Source organism: Drosophila serrata, unplaced genomic scaffold (assembly GCF_035046125.1).
Source record: "Drosophila serrata isolate PLE 108 unplaced genomic scaffold, ASM3504612v1 contig_240, whole genome shotgun sequence".
NCBI lineage: Eukaryota > Metazoa > Arthropoda > Insecta > Diptera > Drosophilidae > Drosophila > Drosophila serrata.
The window spans coordinates 7,727,675-7,753,324 of NW_028257138.1; the positions used below are offsets into that span (position 1 = coordinate 7,727,675).

A 25,650-nucleotide genomic window follows, 5' to 3' on the forward strand; every position below is an offset into this window, starting at 1 on the left:
TGGAAATTAATTTTCATCGTTTGAGCCTGCAGCCGAGTGAAGGGGGATTACGAGTTGCTCAAATGAAAAATTACGACACTCACCAAAGTCAATTGCGACAAAAGGACGAGATAGAGAGTCTGGACAGGGGGATGAGGTACATGTGCCTCCGCGTGGGCAGGTGACCACCACACTAATCCGATTAGTTGTGTAAAAATAACAGTTAGAGAGCGTGTACAAATTTACGTAACAGCTTATGGCAATTAGTCGAACGGGTAACACACACAGGATGCAACTTTGATTCGGCTTTGTTGCGAGTCCGCGTCGCGTTGCGTGGCGTTTAGACGGATGGCGACCGTGATCAGGGCCAAGGCGAAAGGCAAAGGCATTTCTATTTTCTATTTTTGCACTGACCACTTCACTCACTCTCCCTTCAATCTTGCGCAAACACAAACTTTGTGCATATCCCGGCCAAGTTTTCCCTCCTCCAAGCAATTTGACAGGACAACAACTGCAGGACGAAAGTTTGTCCGCCTCGCTCTCTCTGTGTATGTGTGCTCTCGAAATTAATCTGAATGAAATATATTAAGTGTAATGCAAAAGACAAATAAAACTTGCTGAAAACTTTCCATTTTCCCATTTTCCCTTTCCGAACCTCTGGCCCCAAAGCGAGATTGCATCTTGGCCCGAAAACAAGATAAATCTGACTTACCTGAAGGATCGGCTTGCTGCAGATTGCTGTTTGCCTGGCCCTCTGATTTTTTTCCTGTCCGATTTTTCTGCAATTTTTATTCAATTTGTAGGGGGGGAGGTGCAACGTCTGGTTTGGGATGAAGACGGGTCAAGCAACCGGACAGGATGCTGGGCTACCAGGCGCTCAGTTGAACAGCAAGGAATCTCAGGCCTGAATCCTGGCATATATGTATGCATGTCCACTCATTTAGTTCAGAAGCACCACTCATTCACCCACTTCATATAACAAAACACCCCCGACTCGATCCAGGCAATGACAGACAGTTATCTCGAGTGCAACAGCCGCCGAAGTTTGCCCAAAATTTGAATGCCAGCGCACACACAGACAGCAGCAGCACAAGTTGTGCCTTTTGCTTGGAAAATTTTAAATTCGACTTATAAAGTGCTTAAGTTATTATGCTGGCCAGCAGAGCGAGCAGGCTGTTTAGCATTTCCGCTTCCGTTTGCACAGCTGCCGCATCAGGCAACTCAGGACTCGGCTTGCATTTTTCATGAGTCTCCTTTGGCTCAGGGCAATTTGGTTGCCAGAGTTTCGGCTTTAAAAAGTTTGGCACAAAATGAGCAGACTCTCGTCTGATGTGATGGGTTGAAACGAAAAACAAAACAAACTCTCGGCCCTCCAATCCGGTCGGTAAGTGAGACCTTTTCCCTGAGTCCTAAACGGATCTTTTTGACCCATGGTTCAGAGTTATTATTTTAGGATGCAAGCAAATTGGATTTGATTGGGTAAATTTGTTGATTTTTAATTTGCCCCGAAAGCGAACCCTTCGTACTTAAATTAGTCGAAAGGCAGAGAAGAGAGGACCGGACCCCGACTGACCCGATAAGTGGGAGTTGGTAAAAAGCCTTTCCATGTTTAAATCCTTCGATCATTATGTAAAGTAAGCTCGTTTAAAAAATAAAAGCTTATGGCTCTGGAAATTACGCATACGCCGCATAAATCATTCGCCGTAAGCCGGCACCGAACACCCGGAGCGGAGATGGAGATGGAGAGCCTTAATTCCGGACCCAGACTCGGATCCGGACGCGGACCTGGCCAGGCGGCGGCGTTCATGGAAAAACAAATTGCGCGGCTGGCCGCATTAATTGCGGCCCCATTGCCTCTTCGCTCACGTGTTTAACCAGATTTTAATGCAATTAAAAATGAAGTGGCGGCGAAATTAATCTCGGAATTAAAAAAGAGAACACATGGTCTTAAGTTTTACATATTCGCTGATTCTTATTATTAAAATATCTTTTGGTTTCTACACGAATGTTAGCCGCAAGCTGTCCAGGTTCTTATTCTTATTGAAACCCTAGTCGCAGGACTAGGGCACTAAGCTATAGACTCCTTTGATTTGGGATTGTTAGCAGATGGTTTCTTTGCCTTAACTTAGCCTATCTTAGTTAGTTCTACTTTCTATTTACATTCTTTCAATCTTAAGGCTTAAACTACAAATGCATCTTTGGTCCAAACTACTTTTTGGGGGGCTTTTAATCTTAGACTTAAACTGCTGCTGCTCCTATGTACACTTCTCTAGGTGAGGCTACAGATAAACAAAGTGACCCAGACCCTTGGCCGGATTGTTGTTAACAGCCTCCGCTGTAAGCTTGCTGGGATTGCCATTCAGGTCCAGGGTCTCTGTCTCTGCAACAGGCATCAGCCTTCCATAGAGACCTCCACCGGAGGCGTAGCGTGCATTCATATGAATGTCCAGCAGCTTCTTGTCCTTGCCCAGCGAGGAGAACGAGTGCGAGGCTGTGCGGATCTCCCGAATGTTGTAGACGGGGCTGTAGGCACGAGCTGGTGGCGACACGGTGACTGTCGTTGGGGCAGGAACAGAAACAGGAGGAGGAGGAGCTGGAGTTGGATAAAAGTCACGTCGCAGGGCACACTCCGTGGAGTTGTCCGAGGAGCCAGAGCTGCTGGCACACTCGTCCTCATCCTCGGCATCTTCGCTGCTGCTGCTCCGACTGCTGCAGCTGTGCAGATCCTCGGAGAGCGACAGATCCGACTCCAAAGAGAGCTCCAGCAGACTGGTGGCATCCTCCGCTGCTGCTGCTGCCGCCGCTTCTGCTGCAGCCTGGCCAATAGCTTCGTTCAGGTTGGCCAACAACTGACGCCGACGGGCATAGTTGGGCGTCCGCCTTACCAAGAAGTGACAACCCTCCCCGCGCTTCATCCGCTCCGCCTGGGTGCGCAGCGGCAGATCATCCGGATGCAACTTGCGCTGACACTCCTGTCCCGGACACACCTCGTACAGCGAGAAGCTCTCCACGGGCTCCGGTGAGCTATAGCAGCCGAGGAGCAACTGAAGCAGTTCATCGCTGGTGGTCTCTTCGCTAATTACCAGGGACTTGTACTGGGAGCTCGGCTGCAGGGCGGATGTGTGGACGCGGATGAGACCGCCGGGCTTTAGCTGCAGGCAAAAGCGGGATTCACCCTTCGGGTGGCAGGCCTGCATGATAGCCGGCCGGGTGTCATCGTCCAGCACAAGGATGGTCTTTACACCAGCTCGACGCACAGCCACTTCCATCGATAGGTAAAAGAGTCGTGGATCACGATGACGCATCTTGAGGCTGCAGAAGAAAAGATTTGGATTAGGTTTCATTCGGAAAAGGGAAAGAGTTCCTAACTTACCGTCTCAGCAGCATAGCAATCACTTCCTTGCTGGTGGTGTCCCACTGAATCCCCAATGTCTTGTATTCGATATCGATCTTCAGGCAGTTGGTGTACACTTTGATGGTGGTCTGTGGTAAGAATTATTGCATCAGTAAAAGATTTTCTTTTACTTTCTAAGGTAAAACCTCACCTGTGGCAGCTGCTCATTGAGACTGGAGTAGCTGGAGGCCCGCGAGGGTGTCCTCTGCAGATCTGTGGGTGGCTCTGGACTGCCGCACATGGAACTGGCGCAGGAGGAGGCATGACTGGAGGAGCGCAGGGACACCGAGTCAGAACGATTGCGCAGCGGTGAGATTTGAACGTGCTTCAGCATCTGAAATGTAAAGAAAACAAAATAGGGGTTAGTCATAGGGCTTACTAGTGATAAATGCTTCCTGGAACACTCAGTAAAACTTCAATTGCAACATCCGGTTTTTCTAAAAACAATGTTGCACAGCAAGAAATACCTTTAGAATACGTTTTTAATCAGTAAAAATTAAACCTGATAAAGCTAATGCTAATGTACCCTGATTATGTGCTCTGTGTGTAAGATATGTGGGCTCTGGGAGGGAGGAGCATCCTCTTTACAAAAAACCCTCTGGATGCACGCATTTCCCTGATGAATGCAGCCACTTTCAGGCAGAGAGCAGCCAGAGCTCATTGAGGCATGCAAATGGAGGGGAAGATATTGAGGAGAAGTGTCCTCAGCCGAAGCAGCTCTCCAGACGACGACGATGATGAGGATGAGGATGAGAAGGGGATGATGTATTGAAATTAATAAAGGGCTCGCTGTGTCGCTGCCTCGCATCGCTGGGCTGTTCATGGCGCTGACAATGGGCCATGAAAGCGAAATGGGGCGTTCATCGGGGAAATCGCCGCCCTGACGTTTGATTGAAAGCCAAGCCGTGCCGTGCCGAGCCTCTCCAATGGTGTTCCATGATCCCTGTGTGCATGGAGATCCCCCAAGCAGCCAGGCATTGAGACTCTCATTCGAGGCGTGCCGCTTTGTGAGCCGATTGCAGGCGGAAGTTGATGGGATGGACCGGGCTCAACATCCGGTTATGCAATCCCTGTCAGCCTCCAAACTCTATATATGTGTGTACGTGTGGTAAATATATACATTTTGCATGGTTCTGCTCAGCATTTAATTAAAATGTAAAATTATTGTTGTTAAAGGGACAACTATGATTGCGCGACTTTCACACGATTAATTAGAAGCAGAGTCCAAGTAGGAGGAGCAGTGGCATTCGCAGTTGGAGTCGTAGCAAGTGAACCGTGGCGAACCAGCATAAAATTTCAACGAGCACTGGAGCAATGCAAACGATACGAGGAGGAGCTCTGCGTCCAACGACGTGCACTGTGCCAGATTGTGAGAGCTGTGAAGGAGGAAGGGAGAGGAGTCTGGGGGATTTGGAATTCAGCGGATTCAGTGGCTTCAGGGGGTTAAGGGAGCTCACTGGAGGCTGGAGGCTGGAGGCGGGTGGACCCGCTTGAGTGCTGACGTCTGCTGCTCCCGCAATTAGCGGCTAATGTTGCAGAGTTTCACGCGATGATGGCACTCGGGTCACTGCTAAATTGAACTCTCTAGCAAAAGAGACTTCTATCGTTATAGCAGACACTCGAAGAAATGCGAAGATTTTCCAAGAATGTTAAGAATATTAAACTATAAGCTGGCTCACTGTAAATTCTTTATTATTTAGTTCTCGGAACTTTCAGGGTATTCCTACTTTAGTCAGAAGCCTGAAACGATGTGAAGGAGGCATTTCCCTATAAATCATATATATTCTTGATCGGAATTAATAGCCTAATTAAAACTAGCATAGGAATGGTTTCCGAAATGAAATTAAGTCATTTTTGACGTAGTTATGCCATATTCAAACCCAATAAATATCGATTTATTTAGAAGTTTCCTATCCTGTTTAATTTTAATGTTAGATCTCAAAAATTTCTTTACCAGTGCATCTTAAATATTTCCCTTTCATAGGATTCACTGCTCACTCTCTCATTATAACGACAACCAAAATGTTTTAAAAATACTTTGACAGTTGCTTCATGAGGGATCTGAACTAAAATCTGCTAGCAAATAACTCAAAACGCAGGCAGAATGATTAAATAAATTTTTTGGGGACACTGACAGACGTTTCTGTGGCTCCAAATTGCAAATCAAGCAAATTAATTCCAAACTCAAAAGAAAAGGCAAAAACCAGCAACAAGCTCAAATCGAATAAAGTGTAAGTAAGCCACTCGAGATGAGCAAATGTGACAGCAGAGGGCAAAGGACGCAGGACGCAGGACTCGGAGAAGGAAATCCAGAAAATATCGTTAACGTGAAATTGAATTAGAAATTCGCATAAAATTTTAGGACCCTACACATGGCTGGCCATAAAAATTGAAAGAAACTGGAAAAGCTCAAGGAAGAAGGAAAATTGCTACCCAGGCCGAGAGAGAGGAAAGAAAAAATTTTAATATAAACCAGTTTGAGGTGCAAGGGCTCGGTGAGTGGAAATAAGTTAAAGATTTATGATTGTCCTCGACTGTGGCACAGTGGCACTTAGCCGGATTGGTCAAGAACAACTCGCATTGAACTCTAATTGAGTTGCTTGGCCTTAGTTTTGGGCCACTGATAATAATCATAATATGTGCCCCCCCTGAACTTTTCCAATTATGCCATAGAATCGAAGTACCAAAGGTCACGGCTGCCACACAAGTCGCATAAATTCCAGAAGGCAATACAACATGGCCAAGACACGCCGAAGGAGGCGACAGAGCAAGTAAGTAACTGCCAGACAGACAGACAGACATTACACAACTTACAACTGTTGGCAACAAACAAAAGAGGCAATAAAAACCAGCTGGAGACGGCAGACGAAAGATGCTCAGAACTTGCCAGGAATGTTTTAATTTTAAGTTTCGTTTGCAAGGAAGTCGTAAACGAAAGTGAGAGGTGACAGCATCGTTTATGCCTCAGAACAGGTCTCTCTTAAGTTCTTGAAAATATGTATTTGTATGACCTAAAATACAAGTATTTAATATTTTTATTATTATTTAATAAACCCTTAACATTGCCATCTCTAACTTCAACTTGAGATTTATCTCAGCTTCTGGAGTGTTACAAATTGCAGTCCTGAAAAACATGTCCTTGAACTTGTTGCTCAGAAGCACCGTGCTTTCCAGTTACCGATACATACTCAAAACTTTATCAGAAACGGAGGTCCTGCCTTTGGGGTCCTTTATCATTTTCACACATTCGAAAGCGAAAGGATTATTGATTGAATTACCCGGCCAGCGGAAAGAAGCTAGAGAATACTTTCATGGCCAGCAGACTAGAAAAGGGACCACGGGCAACAAAAAAAAAAGGCTGAAAGCAGAGTGAATATTTTTGTCAGGGAACAAGGAAAGATACTTTAAGCTGGGCCACCTCAGACCAATTTTACCCCGGATCCTTGGCCGCCCTGTCTGATAAGATTTGACTGTCATGTTACGCTGGCTTTATTAATCAAAGACAGAAGCCGGAGTCACAGTGACAACAAACCTTAGAGCATTTTGCCAAATGTGGCCATCGTTGCCATCGACGCCATTGCCATCATTGTCATTGTCAGAGACTGCCTGGCTGGGTGAGGAAAAATTGTGCCAGGAGATGAAAAATCGCAGACAAAACACACACGGCGAAAGGGGGAAAATGCAACAGGGCAGAAGAATCACGAAGACACAAAAGCCAAATGTCTGCCAGATAATTTGTATCCCACCAGACGAGCAAATGAGTAACATTCTGGCAAGGATGTGCTCCGCCATAGATCAACTGACAGACTGTAATCGTTTCAAGGGGAATATTTTTCCGATTACTTACTATTGATTGAAACACACTTTAAGCACATCTACGCAAATTAATTATGTTAAAAAAATTCTATTAAATATTTACCTTTATAAAGTCAATATTGATACCCTGCTGGGGCTTTTCATTGCATGTTTAATGCTGCCGATGCCATATGGCAGAAAATTGGTTAAAAAAAAGGGGTTTACTGTTTGTCAATAAATTCAATAATCGCATTTAAGTTTTTACTTCAATGCAATTGATAAAATTGACTTGCAAAAGTCAATTAAGTTAACCGTTTTTTATGGGGGAATGGCTTTGCTGGGGGTCTCACTTTTGTTCTAGCATTATTTTTTCTCTGCCTCGATGTTCAGCGAAGCATTGCCAGAGATTTTTCCGTCTGGGGGAGTTTTCTTTTCGCCGTTTTTCCTTTTTTTTTCATTTATTTTGCGTATTCTTAGTTGAGTGATTTTTGATGTTTCGCTTTACGGTTAATTTATGCGAAGAGCTAGTCTTTTACAGACTTTGGTTCTATTTATGGCATTTTCAGTGGCTATGGGTTAATAGGTTTATGGAAAGTCCGCTAAGTAAAACGGATACGATAACCCAACAAAATTAAATGCGAAAAAAATTCAAGGCTTATAAAGGTGATTAGCTTAAAAGGCACTTTAAAATTTAAGCAAAATATATAATAATATATATGAGTTTAGCTGTGAATTAAAAATTGGTATGCTCTTCCGTTTCCCTACAAATTGAGAATAAAAACAAAGTCAAACAAAAACTGGGTGAAAACTATTTTCGTAATGTGTTGCAAGTGACAGTCATAAAATAAAAAACCTCAGGATACAAAAACCTAAAACAAAAAGAAACTTACTTCAGGAAGACGAAATTTATATACCCTTGCAGTTTGTAATTGAATCGGGAACAGATCATAACTAAGCTTAAAATATTCGCATTTTTTTAATCGATATTTAACAAGATTTTAGGGGACAATTTTTTGCAAAAAATCAAAGTTTAAAAATAGCATAACTAAGCTTAAAAGGTAGCAATTTAAATTCAGAAACCGCTCCAATGCAAGTTTTCATTAGGTTTATAAATCTGCATACTCAATTTAAAATTTTAGAAAAATAAATTTTTGCCAATTTTTTGACAATTTTTGACGCCTTATCAAGATCGACTCAGCTGTTGATGCTGATCAAGAATATATATGCTTTGTATGGTTTATATGACTCCTTTACAGCGTTACTTGCTTCTGACTAAAATTATAATACCCTTGAAAACGTATAAAAAACGGCTGAAAAAGTTAGTTTGAAAAAGTGCCTCTGTCTCGCCAGCTAACATTTATAATTTTTGCTTAAGCGGGGTATTTATTTATTTATCTTTGGCGGCAGTAAGCCTCCTTTCTGACCATTTTTTATTGCCTGCTGTCTCTGTTTTTTATGTAAGCCGCTTAGCCAGCGCCATTTTTTTTTGTCCGGCAATTAAAAAGTGTTGCATAGCAAAGGGCGCCAAGGCCCGAGAAGGAACAAAAAATAACTAAATTAAGTTGTAGTTTAAATCAACTTTGGGAGGTTAGCTCTTTGTGGGTTGTGTTCTGGATTGTTTTGGGTTCTTTTGTTTTAGTTTTGAAATTAGGAAGCATTGCTAACGCGGTGCTCCTCATTAAAATGTTGGCCAAGGAGTCCACCAAGTGGGAATTGTGGAGCCAAGCATGCAGGTGGCTCAGTATACTGGGATACTGGATAAGGCAGCAGCTCCAAGGCTGGCTGCCTGGTCCTAGAAATAGAATCAAAAGGGCAAAAATTAAGCAGCTCGTGCATGAAGCGGAATTAAGAGTAACGCGTGCAACAAAGCGCAGTTGTAGCTGCAAGGGATCCCAGCGAATTAAACATCTTCCCGGGGTTCTCTTAAAAATGAATCTAACAAAAGGACACTGGAACTAGGATGTAGTATAAACAATAATAATGTATATTAGAATATAACAAAGCAATTTAAAGGGAATGTATAATAATAATTGTTAAGAAATAAGTGGCTGAAATATACGTCTAATATTTCAAGGAATAAATATATTATGTTTCCTAAATTGTAATACATTTTAATACATCCAATATGTTCTCTTATTTATGCAAATTTTCCCCAGTGAACCTTATTTCCAGGATCCTATTAAATAAGCCAAAATGCAGCTGCTTTTTCTGAATTTTCCACACCCTACCGTGGCGGTGTTCCAATTGTTTCATCATTTTCCGACTATTTTCCAGCTTGCGGCACAATTTTTGGCATATTTAAGCGGCGCCCCTTGTGAAGAATGCTGGTCTCCCCCCTGCTCTACAATTTTTCCCCATACCCTCCAACTAAACCGCTTAGTTATTATGCAAAACAAGAGCGAGCGGATTAACATGCCATCAGTGAGTTGACTAACCCCCTCAGGGTGGACAGTGGCGGGGAATTATGTTTCGGAAATTATGTAAGCATAAAGTGGGAGATAAACAGAGGGGGGATGCACCAGGATGCAGCAGGATGCACAGAGATGTGTTGTCACCATGTCAAAAACTACACGCACACACACATGGGAGAGAAAGCAGGAGGAGGGACAGCCGCCTCTCACATGTCATTGCAATGACAGCAGAAATAATTTCCAATTATTTAGAGCACACTTTTGGGCAACCAATTTTCCATTAACTCGCCAACGAGTTGCATTTTCCGACTCCCCCCCCCCCTGGGACATGTCACACCACGCGAGAGTGTTTAAAATTTGCGGTCAAATGCTGTTGGTTTTTCGATGCCTTCCCTCGGGTATTTGCTGCGTTTTTGTCACCTAATCATTTGCATACTTTGCGGCATTTCGAATGAAATTTATAGCCAGATCGATGAAACATATGTTATGTATGCATATGTCAGAGAGAGAGCTCAAAGTTTCCCTAGTAAAGCCTTAAAATTAATCCATTGTCAGGCCAACCTTGCAGCTCCTTTTGTTTGCTGGGTAAACTTCGTTAGAGTTAGACTGCTGCTGTCTTTGTAAATCGTTACAGAGGGAAAACCCAAAATGCTATACAATGGCACCTACAACTACAATTTTAGCAGGAAAATTTCCATAATTTTAGCAGGACTCGACTCCAACACGCCCCTTTTGGCATCCTTGGCGTTTCCCATAAATTGCACATTTTAAAAGTGTCGTAAATTTTTGCGTAGGTGCGAGCGAAAATCAACTATGAAATTGAATCGAATGCAGGCACACTTACACAGAGAGAGAGAGAGAGAGAGAGAGAGAGAGAGAGAGACACACACACACACTCAGACTGCAGGATAAGGAGGCACGCGCAATTTGGCATTGCATACTTTGCAGCGAAAGTTTTCCGGCTCTGCCATAAATTCAGTTCGCATATGTGGTTCTGGGAGTGCCAGAAGATTTAGAGCTCTGCTAATAATTGCATATGAATTCAGCGGAATAAGTTATGATAGTTTTGGTATAATTAATAAACAAAATAGGAGCAGAGCACGCTGATCATGACAGCTTAATTTCAAACTAAAGATACCTTGCTGCAGGCTTTAAATTGATGACAATTACCTATAATTTATTAATTTAGTTCTTTGAATAAAACACCGATTTGTAAACCAATAATTTATCTTCACAGCCTTGATAACACTCAATAACTCAACTAGAAGACAGTCAAAACTAGTCAAGTGTCACCGGAAACGATAGATTGAGACGCACTTAGACATCGAGAGAGTTGCGTATCCATGAGATACTCCTCGCTAACGAGTTCAGCTCGCGGGGCCTGGAGACAAGAAATCGACCTATTAGAGTGCATCCTTGACAGCGGCTGCAAACAGGAAGTCGAATTGGAAGAAATCACTTCCCGCTCATTAAGAGGCGAGTGCAGGGAAGACTTTTCCAGCCACTTCCGTTGCACAACCTGTTGTTGGGTGGAAACATGTTCCAGGCCAAGGAATTTGCCTGCTGCATAAATTCTTTCGATATGATTTATGGCTGCAACGATGCTTTTTTATATGCTTTTGCTTCTGCACCGCCCCATGTCACAAACTGGTTCGAAATGCCTCTGCCATCCGGTGGCAGTCGAGAAAAAAGCAGAAACAGAAAATACCAACGTTATGCTAAATTATGCTGGATATGTCTAAGCATTTAAATTGTTGTCTTGTGGTCTATATTTACTCGGGTGGGAAGGGTGTCTGCTGATTCGATTATCCGTTTGCGTCACAGAGCAATCAGAGGCGGGATAATTGTTCAACTGTTGGAGAGAGATTGTGGAAGGATGAGCCTTTCCTGTCGATTTTGGCAATTCCTCAAATTGACGTGTTTCTCTGCACGTGCCACCAATTTCGATTTGGGAGGAGAAGCTGTGCAACATGTCACCACTTTTGCGACAGTCACTCCCACACAAAAACTCAGCACTTTCTTGGAACACTCAAGGAAGAAGACTTTGAAGAAGACATTAATTTTGGCCACACGCAGTAAAGAATTTCTTGCAAAATTTATTTATATGAAACAGGGAAACTTGAACGTAATTTATTAATTAGTTAGGCAAAGCTTTAAGAGCTGCTTGTGCAAAACCTTTATCTGGTAATGGAAAAATATAGCTTATTATATCTTACTCAAATTTCATTTCCATTCCTTTAAAGTAATTACAAATATTAAAGCATTTAAAACCCTTGTAAAGTATACTAGTATTCCTCTCCTAAGCTGGGTCCCATGTGCCTCGAGCGAAATTCATTAATAAGTTTTCCTAGCCACACCTAGCCACACGCTCGAATGGAAAACACAACGAGGAAACGAAGGTTCTTGTTTTGGGTTTTCTTGGGGAAATTGAAGCCGACATTAGTTTTCCCTTGCTGAGTCTTCTTTTTTTGGGAGAATCGGTGCGTGTGGAAAACAGGAAATGTAAACATTAATAGCGCCATGTGGGGAACGGAAATTCAATTAGATGGCAATGAGAATATATTTAACTGTAAGTTGCGCCGCCAAAGAATGCGGAAACCACTGCAGCGTAGGCTCTTTCTTTCTCTCTTGGAAAAAGTTAAATGGAGAAATGTGTCCCTCGACTTGACAGCTCCCCAAAATGAAGCTCTGGTTGCAAGTGTCGTTTGCCTGCACCAAAGACACGTTTTCGTTTTGCGTCTTCTCCATTTATCTAATTAAAAATCAAGGTATTTAATTTGTGCTCAAGAGAGGAAAAAGAGGGGAAAAAGATAACTTTAAAGGACAAATAATTTTTAAAATATCCTCTGTCCGTTTTCTCTCTTCAGGATATTCCCTTTTGCTTTGTCTCTGGCCATTGGCATCGGGCTCTATTTGCTGTCAAATTATTTGCCCAGGAATTTAAGACTATTAAAAGAAGGACAACGCTTTCAGGCGCCGTCGCCGCATTACGCAAAATGTATATGAGTGCTTTCTTTCTTTTTTATTCGAAAATACATACAGATGCCGAGGTTTGCATACATTTTTTGGGCCTGGGCCTGGGCCCGCGAACAAAAACCAACAAAGGCCCCTAACACACAAGGGGGAAAAAGAGAAACCTCGACTCAAAGGTAAACAAAGGCCGCCAAAGGAGCCGAGCAAACCCAACTTAGGGCGGCGTAATCTGGGGCAGAAAACGAAAAACGAAGGGAAAAAATATTCACAAAAAAGGAAGCGGGGACAAAAAGGAGGAGCCTTCGCCATCTCGGCTATTAATTTTTATTTGCCCTGTCATTTCAGGCATTCCGGACAGCAGCCGGCCTGTTGCTAAGCTAAAAGCAGCTCGAATTACCTTAGAAATAGTTTTCTCGGCTAGTAAAAAGTCGCTAGTAGCTGCCAGGTGTGCTTACCTGTAACGAAATGGAAAATGAGGAAATTCATTTAGTTTAAGGATAAGATGGGGTTAAGTAACATTATATTTACATTACATTGTCTTATAACTATTGATTGTATTTATATAGTATATATTTCTATTATCACAAGGAATTTATTCCAACTATTTCGCGGTTCTGTGCTCAACCATTTCCCATCACATAAATCAATCCCGCCTAAGGGTTCGCCCCATGCAAAGTGCAACCTGCAACCTGCAAACCTGCAACTGTTTCCTTAGCGAGTTTCCCATGGCCACGCGACAGCTGCCACTGGGTGCGCATTATGAAAAACCATATGGGAAAATCTGCCAAAAACAAAAAATACTCTTCTGAGCAGCAATAGCAGCAACAGCAGCAACAGCAGCAGCAGCAACAACAGCAGCAACATCAACAGCAGCAGCAACAGCAGCAATCTGGCCACGCACATATGCTTTCGCCACGCCGACTCGCATCCATGGGATACACTTGATACGGCGAATGGGAAGCTGAGCTGGCAGCTGACTTGCAGTCCTTCCCTGGATAGTTGGATAGCAGAGAGAGATATAGCATAGATAGTGCAGTGTGGGAATTCGCCATGAGAAACCTCGCCTTCTCTGAGAATCCCCAGCAGCTGCCGTGGTAGCAGGTAGCAGGCATCAGTTCTTCGGATGCGCGTATGCACAACATGTGGAAAATGCGGCAGGGAAATGGGGGAAATGTCGATGCTGATGTTTTTCCTGGCACTCTAAAATCCGGTTTCGGGACGGACACTTTGAATTCTGTGGAGCCATTTAAATAAATGCGAGCATATACAACCCCAAAAAGTGATTCGAAGTTTCTTTAGATGCAAATGCCGTTTCCTCCGTTTCCGGCTCCAGCATTAATGCTCCGAGTTCAGGGGTCAGCTGCTAACAAGATCCATTTAGGGCGGCATTGTGTGACCTTTGTCTCAGAACAACGCCCACATTAAAAGAAAAAACAAGAGGTGTGAAAAGAGGTGTGCTGTCTGCGGCTTCCAGTGTCTTATCTTTCCAGGTACGGGCTCTGGGTTGTCAGTGCAAGATTGATGCATGGGCATAGATAGCAACATCGTGGGTTGATCGGATTTTAGGAACTGACACTCAGAGACCTTTACAGAGAGTGCTGCATAATTTGGCTACTAATAATGCCCTAAAATCATAACAAATCCCTTTAGCAAGCTAACATTCCCTTTCCGCATTCCCATAACCTGTTTGCCTTTATGTTCAATTAAGATAAGAATCATTATGTCTCCTTTTGGTTTATCATCAAGTTCTTTATAGGTCTCAACTCGCTTTTTATGAGGAGCATATAAATTTAGAATCATATTTAGCCTTAAACCCATTATATCTAGATTCAACAGTCATTACACAAATTCCGTCATCTCCTCGGATTTATTTTTTTCTCTAATTTGAAATTATTTCTATTGCTCAGATTTCTTAAGATTCTCATTTTTTGTATGGACTTCCTTATTCCTTGACTCTTATAATTTTTATTGCCTTACGGCCAATCAGTTTCTCATTTTCCATTTCATTTGATGGAATCTCCTCCTCATTTATCAATTAGTCACTCTCACACTTTGATTCCTTCAGGGGCCTACTTCCTGTCCTCTGACTTCCAGATTCAATAGTTTTTGTTCCCTTTTTTTAGTGGCAAATTGAGGGGAATTTATGGAGCGTTCTGAAAATGTTTGGTAAGCGATATTTTGTCAACTCGACAATTTGTCGGCATGAGTGGACAGAATCCTTTGTATTCGAATCTGTATCGCAGACATAACCCAGTAGTACTACAGAGAACATATTGTGGGTCGTGCTGGACAGGAAGCCGATTGTGTTTGCCCGAAAATATGGTTTTTTGTGTGTAACTATTCTATTCAGCTGGCCATAAATTACAAAAGCCGGGAATGGGCCTCGGGCCCAGAACTGGCAAAAAGTCAATTTTCTAGTATTTTAATGAGGACCGGCCATAAGCTTCGCAGTTGCGCCTGTTTTGCTGGCATCTTCCCCGTGGCCGAAATTTCTTGGGAACTTCGAATTAAACTAAACTAGTTTTCGGTTTTCCAAAGTACTAAATGGAATTACCCGCGAAATGTGTTCGGAGGCCGGACTCAGAATCTGAGTTTTTGGGCCAAAATTAAGTTCAACTGTGGCCCGTTGCTAATGGCTTAGCTTCTGTGCAAACGAAATTAACATTTTTGCCCACACTCCACAGTTGCCTTGTCTACGTTTTATTTTTGCCGATTATCTGTGACTTTTGGTCCCATAGTTGTGTTGGCCAAGGCAACAAGTTGGCCAGCCTATTGGCTTGAAATGTGGCCCAACATGTTGCACCAAATTAGAGGTGGCAACTGCTAAAGGGAAATGGGAGGCTTTAAAAGTACTTTTTGGGTATGTAAATAAATTATTTACTATTACTTAATATTTAATCAACTTAATCAAGAGATAAAACACCTCATATTTACTACAACTAACATAGTTCTTCACCTGCAACTTCGGTTTCTGGCTCCCAAGTTTCTTCCTTAAGTTCACGCTACCATCTCTAGTTCGAGTGACTAACTAAACCAGCAAGAACTTGTACTTAGACTTTGGAGGGAGGCTGCTACATAAACAACATCACCATCTCGCAGCGATTTGTCACGCTTTGACGTAGCCCCTGCCGCTTTGACGCAGCACGCGTCGCATCGCATCGCTCGTATTGCATCGCATCGCATCGCATCGCTGCTGCTGTTGCTGCTGCTGCTGCTGCTGCTGCTGCTGCTGCTGATGTCGCTGTCACTGCTTAGTCACAGATGTACGCAAGTTGCACTTTTGCTGCAACTTTACTGGCGGTCTTTGACTCGTCGGCGATTTTCCAAGCGCTTTTCCGGGACAGGTGGCTGATCGGCCAGAAGGTGATTGTCCCCTGGCTGGCTGAAAGTCTCCGAGTCGTTGGGCCGGCAAAGAAAAAAGTTGCAACTCTGGTATTTAGTGCAAATATGCTGGCTGTTTGGACGATGATGCATTAACTGTTAATGCCTGCCCCTGACATCTTCCTGGCCGTGTCGGAAGCTAACAAAGACACACACAAAATGGGCAGAAATAATTTATATAAAAACAATCCGCGACCACAATGGAAATGGTGAGTTGCGATGCGGGGAAATCTCGATATGACACTCAATTAAACTCAATTGTTGTTCAATTAATTAATCAATTATGCATTTTCATACTGCACATTATATTTAATTTATGTTCACTGTAGAACAGAATTATTTGCCTCTCGAATGAATATTGCAAAGCTATAAAAACGGCATGGAAATGATTTTATCGAGCTTGTATTTGGGGATGTTGAGCTATTTGATATATCTGGCAAACTGTTGGAATAAATAATGTATATCTTGTCCATTTGTAGATTCTTATATAAATACATAAAAGAGACGAAATAGAGCATCCAAGAGTCATTAAATTTCAGCCACACTTCATTTGCATTAAAATCTCTCAACTGGCCATTGCATATTGTTGAAATTAATTAAATGGCGCTTTAAAATTATGTATGCAAGTGATTAACAGAAAGAACCATCGCTCTATATTAAATATTCCATTTCATTTTTTAGTTCCAAATAAAAAAAGCAGCGATGGGTTCATAAATCTGTTAAAATCCTGTCATATTTCATTAAGGTTTCGTTCTCCCCCCTCCTCGACTTGCCACCTCATAAATTTTAAATACAATAAAATAAAAAGCAAAACTTAAAGCCAACAGCGGTTGATTCTAGACAAAAAATCACATAAAGCTTTCAGCTCGGGGCGGAAATTATAAATTCAGAGCAAAAGTTCTCGATTTATTTCAGTTTGCTTTACACAATTACAAAAAGCAAACACAATTTCGATTTCAGCTTTCCGTGGAATCGCGGACCCAGGTATTGTTTTACTCTTTTTGTGGTTTGTCAATAAATTATTGCAACATCGGTTTAACGGCGAAATGCTTTTCCCCCATTTATTTTTAGATAATTTCCCCGATTTTCCACTGCCTCCCCGCTGTCAAACTGCAGTTCATCGGGTACAAAAACCATTCAAATTCTGAACAATAAGTTGGAAGAATTTCCCAGCCTCGCATTTCGTGTCTCTGTGATCCAAGGCAAGGCCGCTTATTGTCTGCGATGAGCGACGACGCATTTAGCTAAATTCTCTCTCCATACAAATTGCACATTTGTTTCGGATAAATCAGCTAAAAATACAGTACAAATTGCTTTTGTTGTCCCACACGTTCCCCCTCTAATGTCACAACAGCCTCGAACTAATCATAAAATACTATAAATGCACAAGGCTGTAAAAAACAATGTGCTGCAAATGCAACTCCCCCACTTGGGTTTTGTTTCTGAAAGAAAAATTCCGGGAAGAAGTCTGCCTCGCCCTAATGAAGTTATGAGCTCCTCGTTCCTCATCCGGGGGATGTATTTATTTTTGATGCCTCTCCGTCGTGCATATTCCATAAATATGCTGAAAAGCCGCCGAAGACTTCCACTTAAGCGCCGACAATTAATATTTTTCCATATCTCTTTTTCGTTCCCTTTTGTTTACTCGAGTGCCGATTAAGATGTTTTAATATTAAGCAGCACATCTCCAGAGTTCTCCCTGATATTTATATGGTTTATCTGGCAGAGAAAGCCAATGGCAGATGCAACATGCGAGGGCCTTGTGCCCATTGAAAGTCCGATAAGCTCCAACTTGTGTGGGCAACTATTTCTACTGGGTCTGTTATTTATAGTACTTTTTTATCTTTCAGAGCAACTAAAAGCAAAGCAAAAGAAGCAAGAAAAATTGTAACTACAGAAAACTTCCAACTGCAGAGCCCCAGTCTTGGCCAACATAAAAAAACAATGGGCCAGAAATGTTAAGCCAAGCCGATTCCCACACGAATTTGCAAAACGCACAATTAAGTCGCCTGGGAGAGGTCCCTCCTGGGCTTCCTGCTGTGCATATGATGTGCCAACGAAGACATCAAGTTGTCACTTGGCAGTAGCAGCAGTATCCCTATCCGAGCCTCCGAGCTGCAACAGCTTTTAAGTTGGTTAATTTGTCAAGACCGGGTTGGAATGGGTAATGGGTAAAATGTCCAAAATGTTGAGTGAGGGAAAAAAATGCAATTGGTTGAAGGGAAAGAGAGAGTCCTTCAGTCCTTCAGTGCTTCGGGGCCGGGATGTCTGCGCCAAGTGTTTGCATTTAGCCGGCATGGCACTGACTGATGTACGGAAATTAATCACGCTCAAATAGAGCTCCAAACGATTTGCTTTTTTCTCTGCAACTCTGTTGCTTTTTTCTGACTTGTTTTTAATCCTTTTTGGGCTGTAATCCGGACAGTTTCCGGCCTTTAGCAAAAAAAAATAGTGAACCCCTCAAACCCAAAACGGGTGTTACACGCATATCGATTACCTACTGGCAGGGCCTCAAAAACCGGGAGTTCCCAGCGATTTACAGGCAAGTGAGAGTTGCAAGTTAATGAATCCCCCGACTTGTCGTCGTCCACTTGCAAGGAGGCAAAAAAAGTGAGTCAATCAACTTTTAGCCCCAACATTCCGCATTCCCACAGTGTACATCCCGAGTGTACTGGGGGAACACGAATTCCTGTCCCAGGATAGAAGCTTCAAGCTGGGAACTGAACTCGTGGAGCACCAGAAACCACTTGCGGTTGCATTTTGCGGTTTTGTGCGAGCAGCATTCACATACAAGTTCAAGAATACAACAAAACAATCCCGAGACCGGCGTGAGAGTTGGTGCTCCGCCAGGTGGGTGGAATGGAGGCACGTGTTGCATCCGTTGGAAAGCGATTTCCCACTCGATAAGCCCGGCTTCGTGAGATACTTGGATTTACGCTCGAACGAAAGTTTACGAGCCCCGGAGCTCGCACAAAATGAAAGGTTAACAGAAGCTACTAACCAACGGACTGGACCTGACCCTAATGGATCATACGATCTGGTAAAAACAAAGTGAGAAAAGTGAGAAAAGACCCCTCACACTTTGACAAAAGAAAGTTCAAGATAAACCTTGATTGGCCATAAAACAAGCCATAAGCAACTAAAGAGACTCTGGCATTAAGATAACCTTATAAAGCTCTGAGATGTTAGCCCCCTTTCAAATCCGATCGAGACTAGAATGAAATGGCAAAAACTATTTACAAGGCAACTTCGATTAGCACAACGGAATCTTAAATTATATTTCTCAGTAATCATCGCATATTCAAATCTCCCACAAAAATGACTAACACCTGTTTCACTAGAAGCCCCGTCAATAGCAAATCACTTAACACAAATTCCTCAATATCTAATCATTCGCTGTTTTTTAAGAGAGAGAGAGAGAAAACCAGCGGTGGTGGTGGCTATAAAGCCACATAATTGTTTTACAGCCACTCCATTTCACAGTTGCGGAACGCAAACAAAACAGTTAACAGGCTTTGTGTACTTTTGACTCTTTTTTTTGTTAATTAATTGTTAACAAAACGAAGTGTCAACAAAAAATATCTACCGGCAAGAGAAGCTACCAGTAAAAGCGCCAACTTCCATTTTTTTGCTGACACTGTGCCATAATTTATAATAATAACCGAAGCCTTTTATTATTATTGCATTTCGCCTCTGTACTTGTATGTATATACGTACATACATATATCTGTTTATCGAATACACCTTTTAAAGTCGCTGACTAAGTATGATTTTCGCTGTAATTTAGCCAAGTTAGCAAGAAACGCTAAACGAGGTTGCCATTTATACATAACCCAGTCAACGAAGAAGATGAAGAAAAAACCCCAATTCAAGCCTGTATTTCAATTCAATTGAATTTCGGTATACTTTTTGAATTTTTTTGTAGCTCTAAGAAAATGTGTTGCCAACGCCTCATTGAATTGCAAATCATTTGAAATTTGCTTATGACACGAGTTTTGGGTTTTGGGGGAGTCTGAGTCGAAGTCCGGGTGGCACAATTTTATGGCAAATTTCTGTACAATTCTTTGTCAATTGTCAATAGCCTTTGAGAGAGTGCGCGGGTGTGTCTTTGATTCGATGTCAAGACAATAGACCGTAGTGAGCATAACTGTATATGGAAGTTAGACGACTTCCTTAAGCCATAAAACCCCGTGCATATATTACCCCAAAGATTTTATACAAACACGTTTCAGTTGAAGCTTTTAAATGAGCGTGAATAGGAGATAAACCAACCAACAAACTAAAGAGTTTCCACACCCTGAGATTATATCAAAGATATCTCAATTCGCTTGTCTTAGTACGAATTGAGTTATAAGAATGCTTGACTAGATCTCTGGCTAAAGATAAATGACCCTTGGGCCAGACCACACTCGACTTTCAGTCTCCATTAATCAATGGATAGCATTGAGCTACGTGGCTGCAATATGAGAGTTAAATCAGGCGAATATCCTTTCATAGTGCACGTATCGATCCTGTTTGGTAGAAATATTCCAAGACTCGGAGAATCCTACCTGGGAACAGGCGCTAAAGCGTAGCAAACCGCACTTGACAGTAGCACACGAGCAGGTAGGCCCAAAATCGGAACTCTCACGTAGTTTCGTCCAAGAACTCAGGATGGGATCCCGCTGCGTTGCATTGTTCGGTGCATTTCCTAATTTTTAATTAGCCAAATAGAAGCAAACAAAGACAACAAAACGCTTGTACAAAATGCTTATCCCAGGGATGAGCAGACGTGCTTGGCATTTACACAGGTCCTCAGGCCTTTTCAACGGACAAAATACTCTCACACACTGCGAGGAGACAGGAAATTAATTCAATATCAATATCATAGTGAGTACGACGAACTCTGAGGAAAGTGAAGTGAAAATCCACCGCAGTTTGGAAATTTTATAATAGCCCCCCAAAACCGCCTTTGGACACTGCGAATTTTCCCCCAGTCAGCATCCACAAACACATGGTCTCCATCAGCGCCTTGGACATGGACTTGACTTTGCCTTCGTCTGTTGGAAAATAATAATAAGTTTTTATTGTTTCTTTTCCAATGAAATTTGTACGCAGAATTTGCGTTTACTAGCTGTGAAGCTCAAGGAAGATGAGAACTACAGAAGCTTCAAGCGAAACGAAATGATATATGAGTATATCGGATTAAGAGCATTTCAAGGTATTGTGTATATGATCTTAAATCTCAGCTCTCAGACGAATATAAATTAGGATTATGTGAACTCGTTATGATTTGTATTCGAAACAAAAAAGACAGCTTTTTCTCATAAAAACCTGCAAAGATATCAATCCCAAATCCAATCCAACTTTGATTCATTTATAATCGTTTAGCCCAACGACTTCGACTAATTAGGGGAGACATCCATCCGAAAACAATTTACATAAAAATGTTTATGCATTTTTGTAAATAGTTGGGAAGGTCTTTTGTCCGTCTGCGTGTGGCCCCAAGGTATTTTGCATAAAAATGCTTACTAAATTACTTAGTTGCAAATGTACAAAGAACCGGACAATGACGTACAGAAAGTCCGTGTATTTGCATTATAATCGCCTAGATGATCTCGGTGGAAGCGGAAATGAGTTGCCAACAACTTGGTTACCGTTGGCACATAGGTCTTTTTAAGTTCAATCAACTCCTCTGGCTGTGGCGAAAAGTCTCCCAAGAGATCTTGTCATAAATTCGATAATTGAAACTAGATTGAGTGAAAATTCTAGACTTTCGCCATAAACGAAAAGAAAACCAATCGAAAACCAGACTAGATTTCGATCCCCATCAAAACTTTCTAGAGGAAGAGAGTAAATTATTGAGCCGCCTTCGAAAACTGGGTTAGATTTGATCCCATCCGATCGGGGAGAATGTATGATCTGGGGGCTTACCTTTAAGCTGATGAGGTTTTATTTTATATCCAAATGCGGTGTGAGTGTGTGTAATCCCAAGTTGATGGATGGTGGAAAAAGGGGCTCCACCGAAGACAAGACAAGGTCGCACTGTTTTACTATGTTTCTGTTTTGTTTTTCTTCGTCTGTTTTTAAGGCATTAACTTTTATCGAGCACTCCACTGTACTTTGCATATGAGCCGCATTTCTAGGCGTATTTCCCCAGCCCAAAGGTGCGTACGTGTGCCGCAAGGGACAGGAAACAGGTGCACAGGTGCAGTGATTTCCACTGGGAAATTCACTTGTCTTTCCCCTTCGATTCTAATTCGGTTCACTGTTATTTTTTGGGTTTGCAAAATATATGGTAATTTCGATTTAGTTGCACTTTCGGTTTCGTTTCAGCCGTCCACAGTTATGTAGTTGAGTTCACGAACAATAGTGAAAAATAATAAAGATTGCGTAAAAGCGGCAGCAGCGACTGCTCTCGGCGGTGTTTACGGACTCAATGAAGCCACAGAGCTAGTGTCTGCGAGGTCTAACCCGCCAGAGAAGTTGAAAGAGAATCACTCAGAGAGAGAGACAGAGAGAGAGAGAGATTGAAAGAGAGAGAGAGAGAAGTGAGCGAAAGGCGAGAGAAAGACCTGCGAGGGTTAGTTGCTAGCAAGCGAGCGAGCGAGACATGGATCGAGCTAAGGGCCAGCAGGCAGACAGTGTGTGTATATATACACTGATAAAAATATAAATTAAATATAAATATACGTTTAATAAAAATCAAGATTTTAGCATGTTTAAATTGCTTTCTTCATATTAAACAAAAATATTCTAACAAGAAGAAAAGGTAACTTAAGGAAGCCTTTGAAATCATCACAACTTTGTTAAAAGTTCATAAAATTTAATTCGGTAAGCATTTCTTTCTTTGCTTTTCTTAGCTTAACTAATCTACATTCATATTTTACTAATTACAAGATATAAAATTTTTGTGATATTTTTTAGTAAATTTTAACGATGTAACCCCTTATAAATTTTTGAAAATTTTGAAAAATTAAATTCCTGCCAGACACAGCTAGATCGACTGACCTGTTGATGCTGATCAAGAATATATATGATTTATAGGGTCGGAAATGACTCCTTCACTGCTTTTTAAATGTAATACTCTTACATAAAAGTCTTGAATTTAAAACATTAAGTTTTTATCAGTGTAGTCATGCTCTATAGCAACATGTTCGAACGCTCGCTCTTTTTCTCAACACTCAAAACACTCAGAAAAACAAATGGACAACAGTTTCCCTATATTTTAAAATACTTTAAAATACACAACACCATTAAACAATAAATACACAACACTATTAAACAATAAAAATAAACCTACATTGTTAGAAACAGAACTATATTAACTAGGTAATATATATAAAGTGGTTTAAGGGACTGTACTGATTAACAATGTTAGTTTAGATGTACGAAAGCTTCTTTATATTTTGAGAGCCTGGCGTAACCTGTATATTTTCCATTAAAGAAATTAAGTTTTTGCTTCAATTTAGAGTTTCTAAAAACTAAAAAAATATATATAGTTTCTTTACTCAACATGTGTGGGTTGCGGTTCGAACACCATAGTGTCTACTTCTGGTGGGCGTGCGAGCGGTTCCAACCGCCGTTCAGTTCGCTCAGTTTTTGGAGAGCGAAAAACTGGTTTCCAATCAGACTTGACCGGCATGTGGGTTTCCTCGTGGAAATCGGAGTTGGGGATGGGTAGCCAGCGAGAACGGCAGACGCAGTTGAGTGACGCCGGATGGGCTTGGATGGCAGAGCTAGAGAGGCGGGGCAGACCCCAGTTCTCGAATAAGGCGTGGAAAATTTTGGAAAATGTATAAGGCAAACAGATATTTAGAGAGTCTAATAAAAGATTCAATAACTTATAAAGTATCAATGATATTTTCATTCTATTAATAATCTTATAAAAGAATCATTGAGTACTTTGGATACCTCTAAACACTCCCACAGATTCCATCACTCACCATTTTGCTTATTATTCCTAACTAGAACCCACTCTTCAATTTATTATGAGCACGTTTCCGACCATTTATGGGTTAAACACTTTTATGGCAACTTCCAACTTGGACTTACCAAATAAAAATATATGTAATAAAGCCCTGAACTTTGGCCATATGCAAAAGCCAAGCCAAGCGAAAAGAAAGTCAAACTTCAAGCGCAATTTTCAATTCTCCGACATTGTCAAAATATTTCGTTGTTATGATTTATTTAGCCCAAAACGTAACACAAACAAAACAAAAGAAAAAACAAAAGTTCAAAAATTAATTATGACAAAGTCAAAAAGTCCAAAAATTATTAATGAAAGTGAAATTATCATCAACGAACCGAAAACAGAAATAGATAAAGTTGGTTTTTTTTTGAAGCTCGATAATTTGCGGAACAGCTAAAAAAAATTCGTTAGATCTTGATAGATGAAGATGATGAGTGAATGTCGGTGCAGAGTTGTGAAAAACTTGTGCGAAAAAATGCGAAACCAATTTGATTTGTTTGCTTATTGAGATTGATTTAATTAGCAGAAACACGTCAACTTATGCAACTAACCTAACCCGGGGTGGCAATTAAGAATTCATGAATCAGACCCTAATTAGAGGTCACCGCTTAACGAACTTCAAACGAAGCAAGGTAGACTAGACCCCTGGTTAAGATCACTTCAAAGGTGTTAGATATGGAGGCTATCATGGGCTCATATAAACATTTTTTCAAGCCTCAAAGTTTGTCTATACCCTCGGGGGCTAGTGTATAAGAAATGACAGTTTCTAGTTACACGGCATTCCTTCTGTCGAACGGTTAAATATTTGTGAAGAACAGCAAATGCAAATGGAAATGGTATCATAGCACGCTTTTCACACGACCGTGTGAAAAGTACACACAAAGCCAGAGACTCGGGGGAGTTGCTTTTCTTGGTCGCTGGGTCTTTGCTCCTCTGGAAGGTATGCAGTGTGCATCATGCGATGCGGGGAATCAGTCCTCCTCACCTCCATCCTCCAGATGAAGATGCAGACGTGACGAAGGTATGCTCCAGTTACAGAAAGCTGTTCGCGGTGCAAACACAGCGAGTTTTTCATACAGTGGAGCTTGGGGGAGAAAGAACTACTGTATACACTAACAAGAAAGGAATCTATAGAAGACTAACTACAAAGTTTCATTCAGATAGCTTCAGAACTGAGAGACTAGTTTGCGTAGAAACGGACAGACGGACAGAAGGACAGACGGACAGACGGACAGAAGGACAGACGGACATGGCTAGATCGACTTGGCTAAGTAAATTTTGAGGTATTTAAATTAGATACATCTTTGGCTAATAAATTGAATACAAATTTCCCTAAAGTTAAGAATATTTTGAGGTGTTTAAATTAGATACATCTTTGGCTGAGGGATCGTGAATTTTCCACTAAACTCTAAAGATTCTTCTTAGTCAATCTCCCCTGTTTTCCCTGCCTGAAGATGTAATTGCAGACTCAGCTGCAAGTTAATGGCCAACGGTCAGCAGCTGCCGCAGCCAAAACAGACGTGCTCCAATTGTAAACAAAATCGGTGGGGCTAAAAAGTCGCTACAGCCGGCATCTGTATCCGAATCGGATTCTGCACTTGTGCGAGTCTGGCAATAGTATCTGTATCTACATCTGCATCTGCATCTGTGCCCCGGATGGCAGTCTGTCCATCAAGTTCGGTGCCGTGGATGCGGTGGCGACTTCCCCTACGGCTCGCTTTTTGCGTGCCAAGCACATTTCCTATAAATAGTAGCAGTAAATCATA

At 41.8% G+C, this 25,650-nt stretch overlaps 1 protein-coding gene across 1 annotated transcript; it reads right to left on the reverse strand.

Moving 5' to 3' along the window:
• Nucleotides 1–1,926: 1,926 nt before the first annotated feature.
• On the reverse strand, nt 1,927–22,356 carry rau (RA domain-containing protein rau). Its single transcript, XM_020951281.2, has 4 exons — nt 21,847–22,356; nt 3,525–3,707; nt 3,353–3,462; nt 1,927–3,291 (listed from the first exon to the last, which is right to left on the reverse strand). The coding sequence occupies exons 2-4, from the start codon at nt 3,705–3,707 to the stop codon at nt 2,259–2,261; spliced, it is 1,326 nt and encodes a 441-aa protein (XP_020806940.2). The 5' UTR covers nt 21,847–22,356; the 3' UTR covers nt 1,927–2,258.
• Between the last annotated feature and the right edge of the window lie 3,294 nt (nt 22,357–25,650).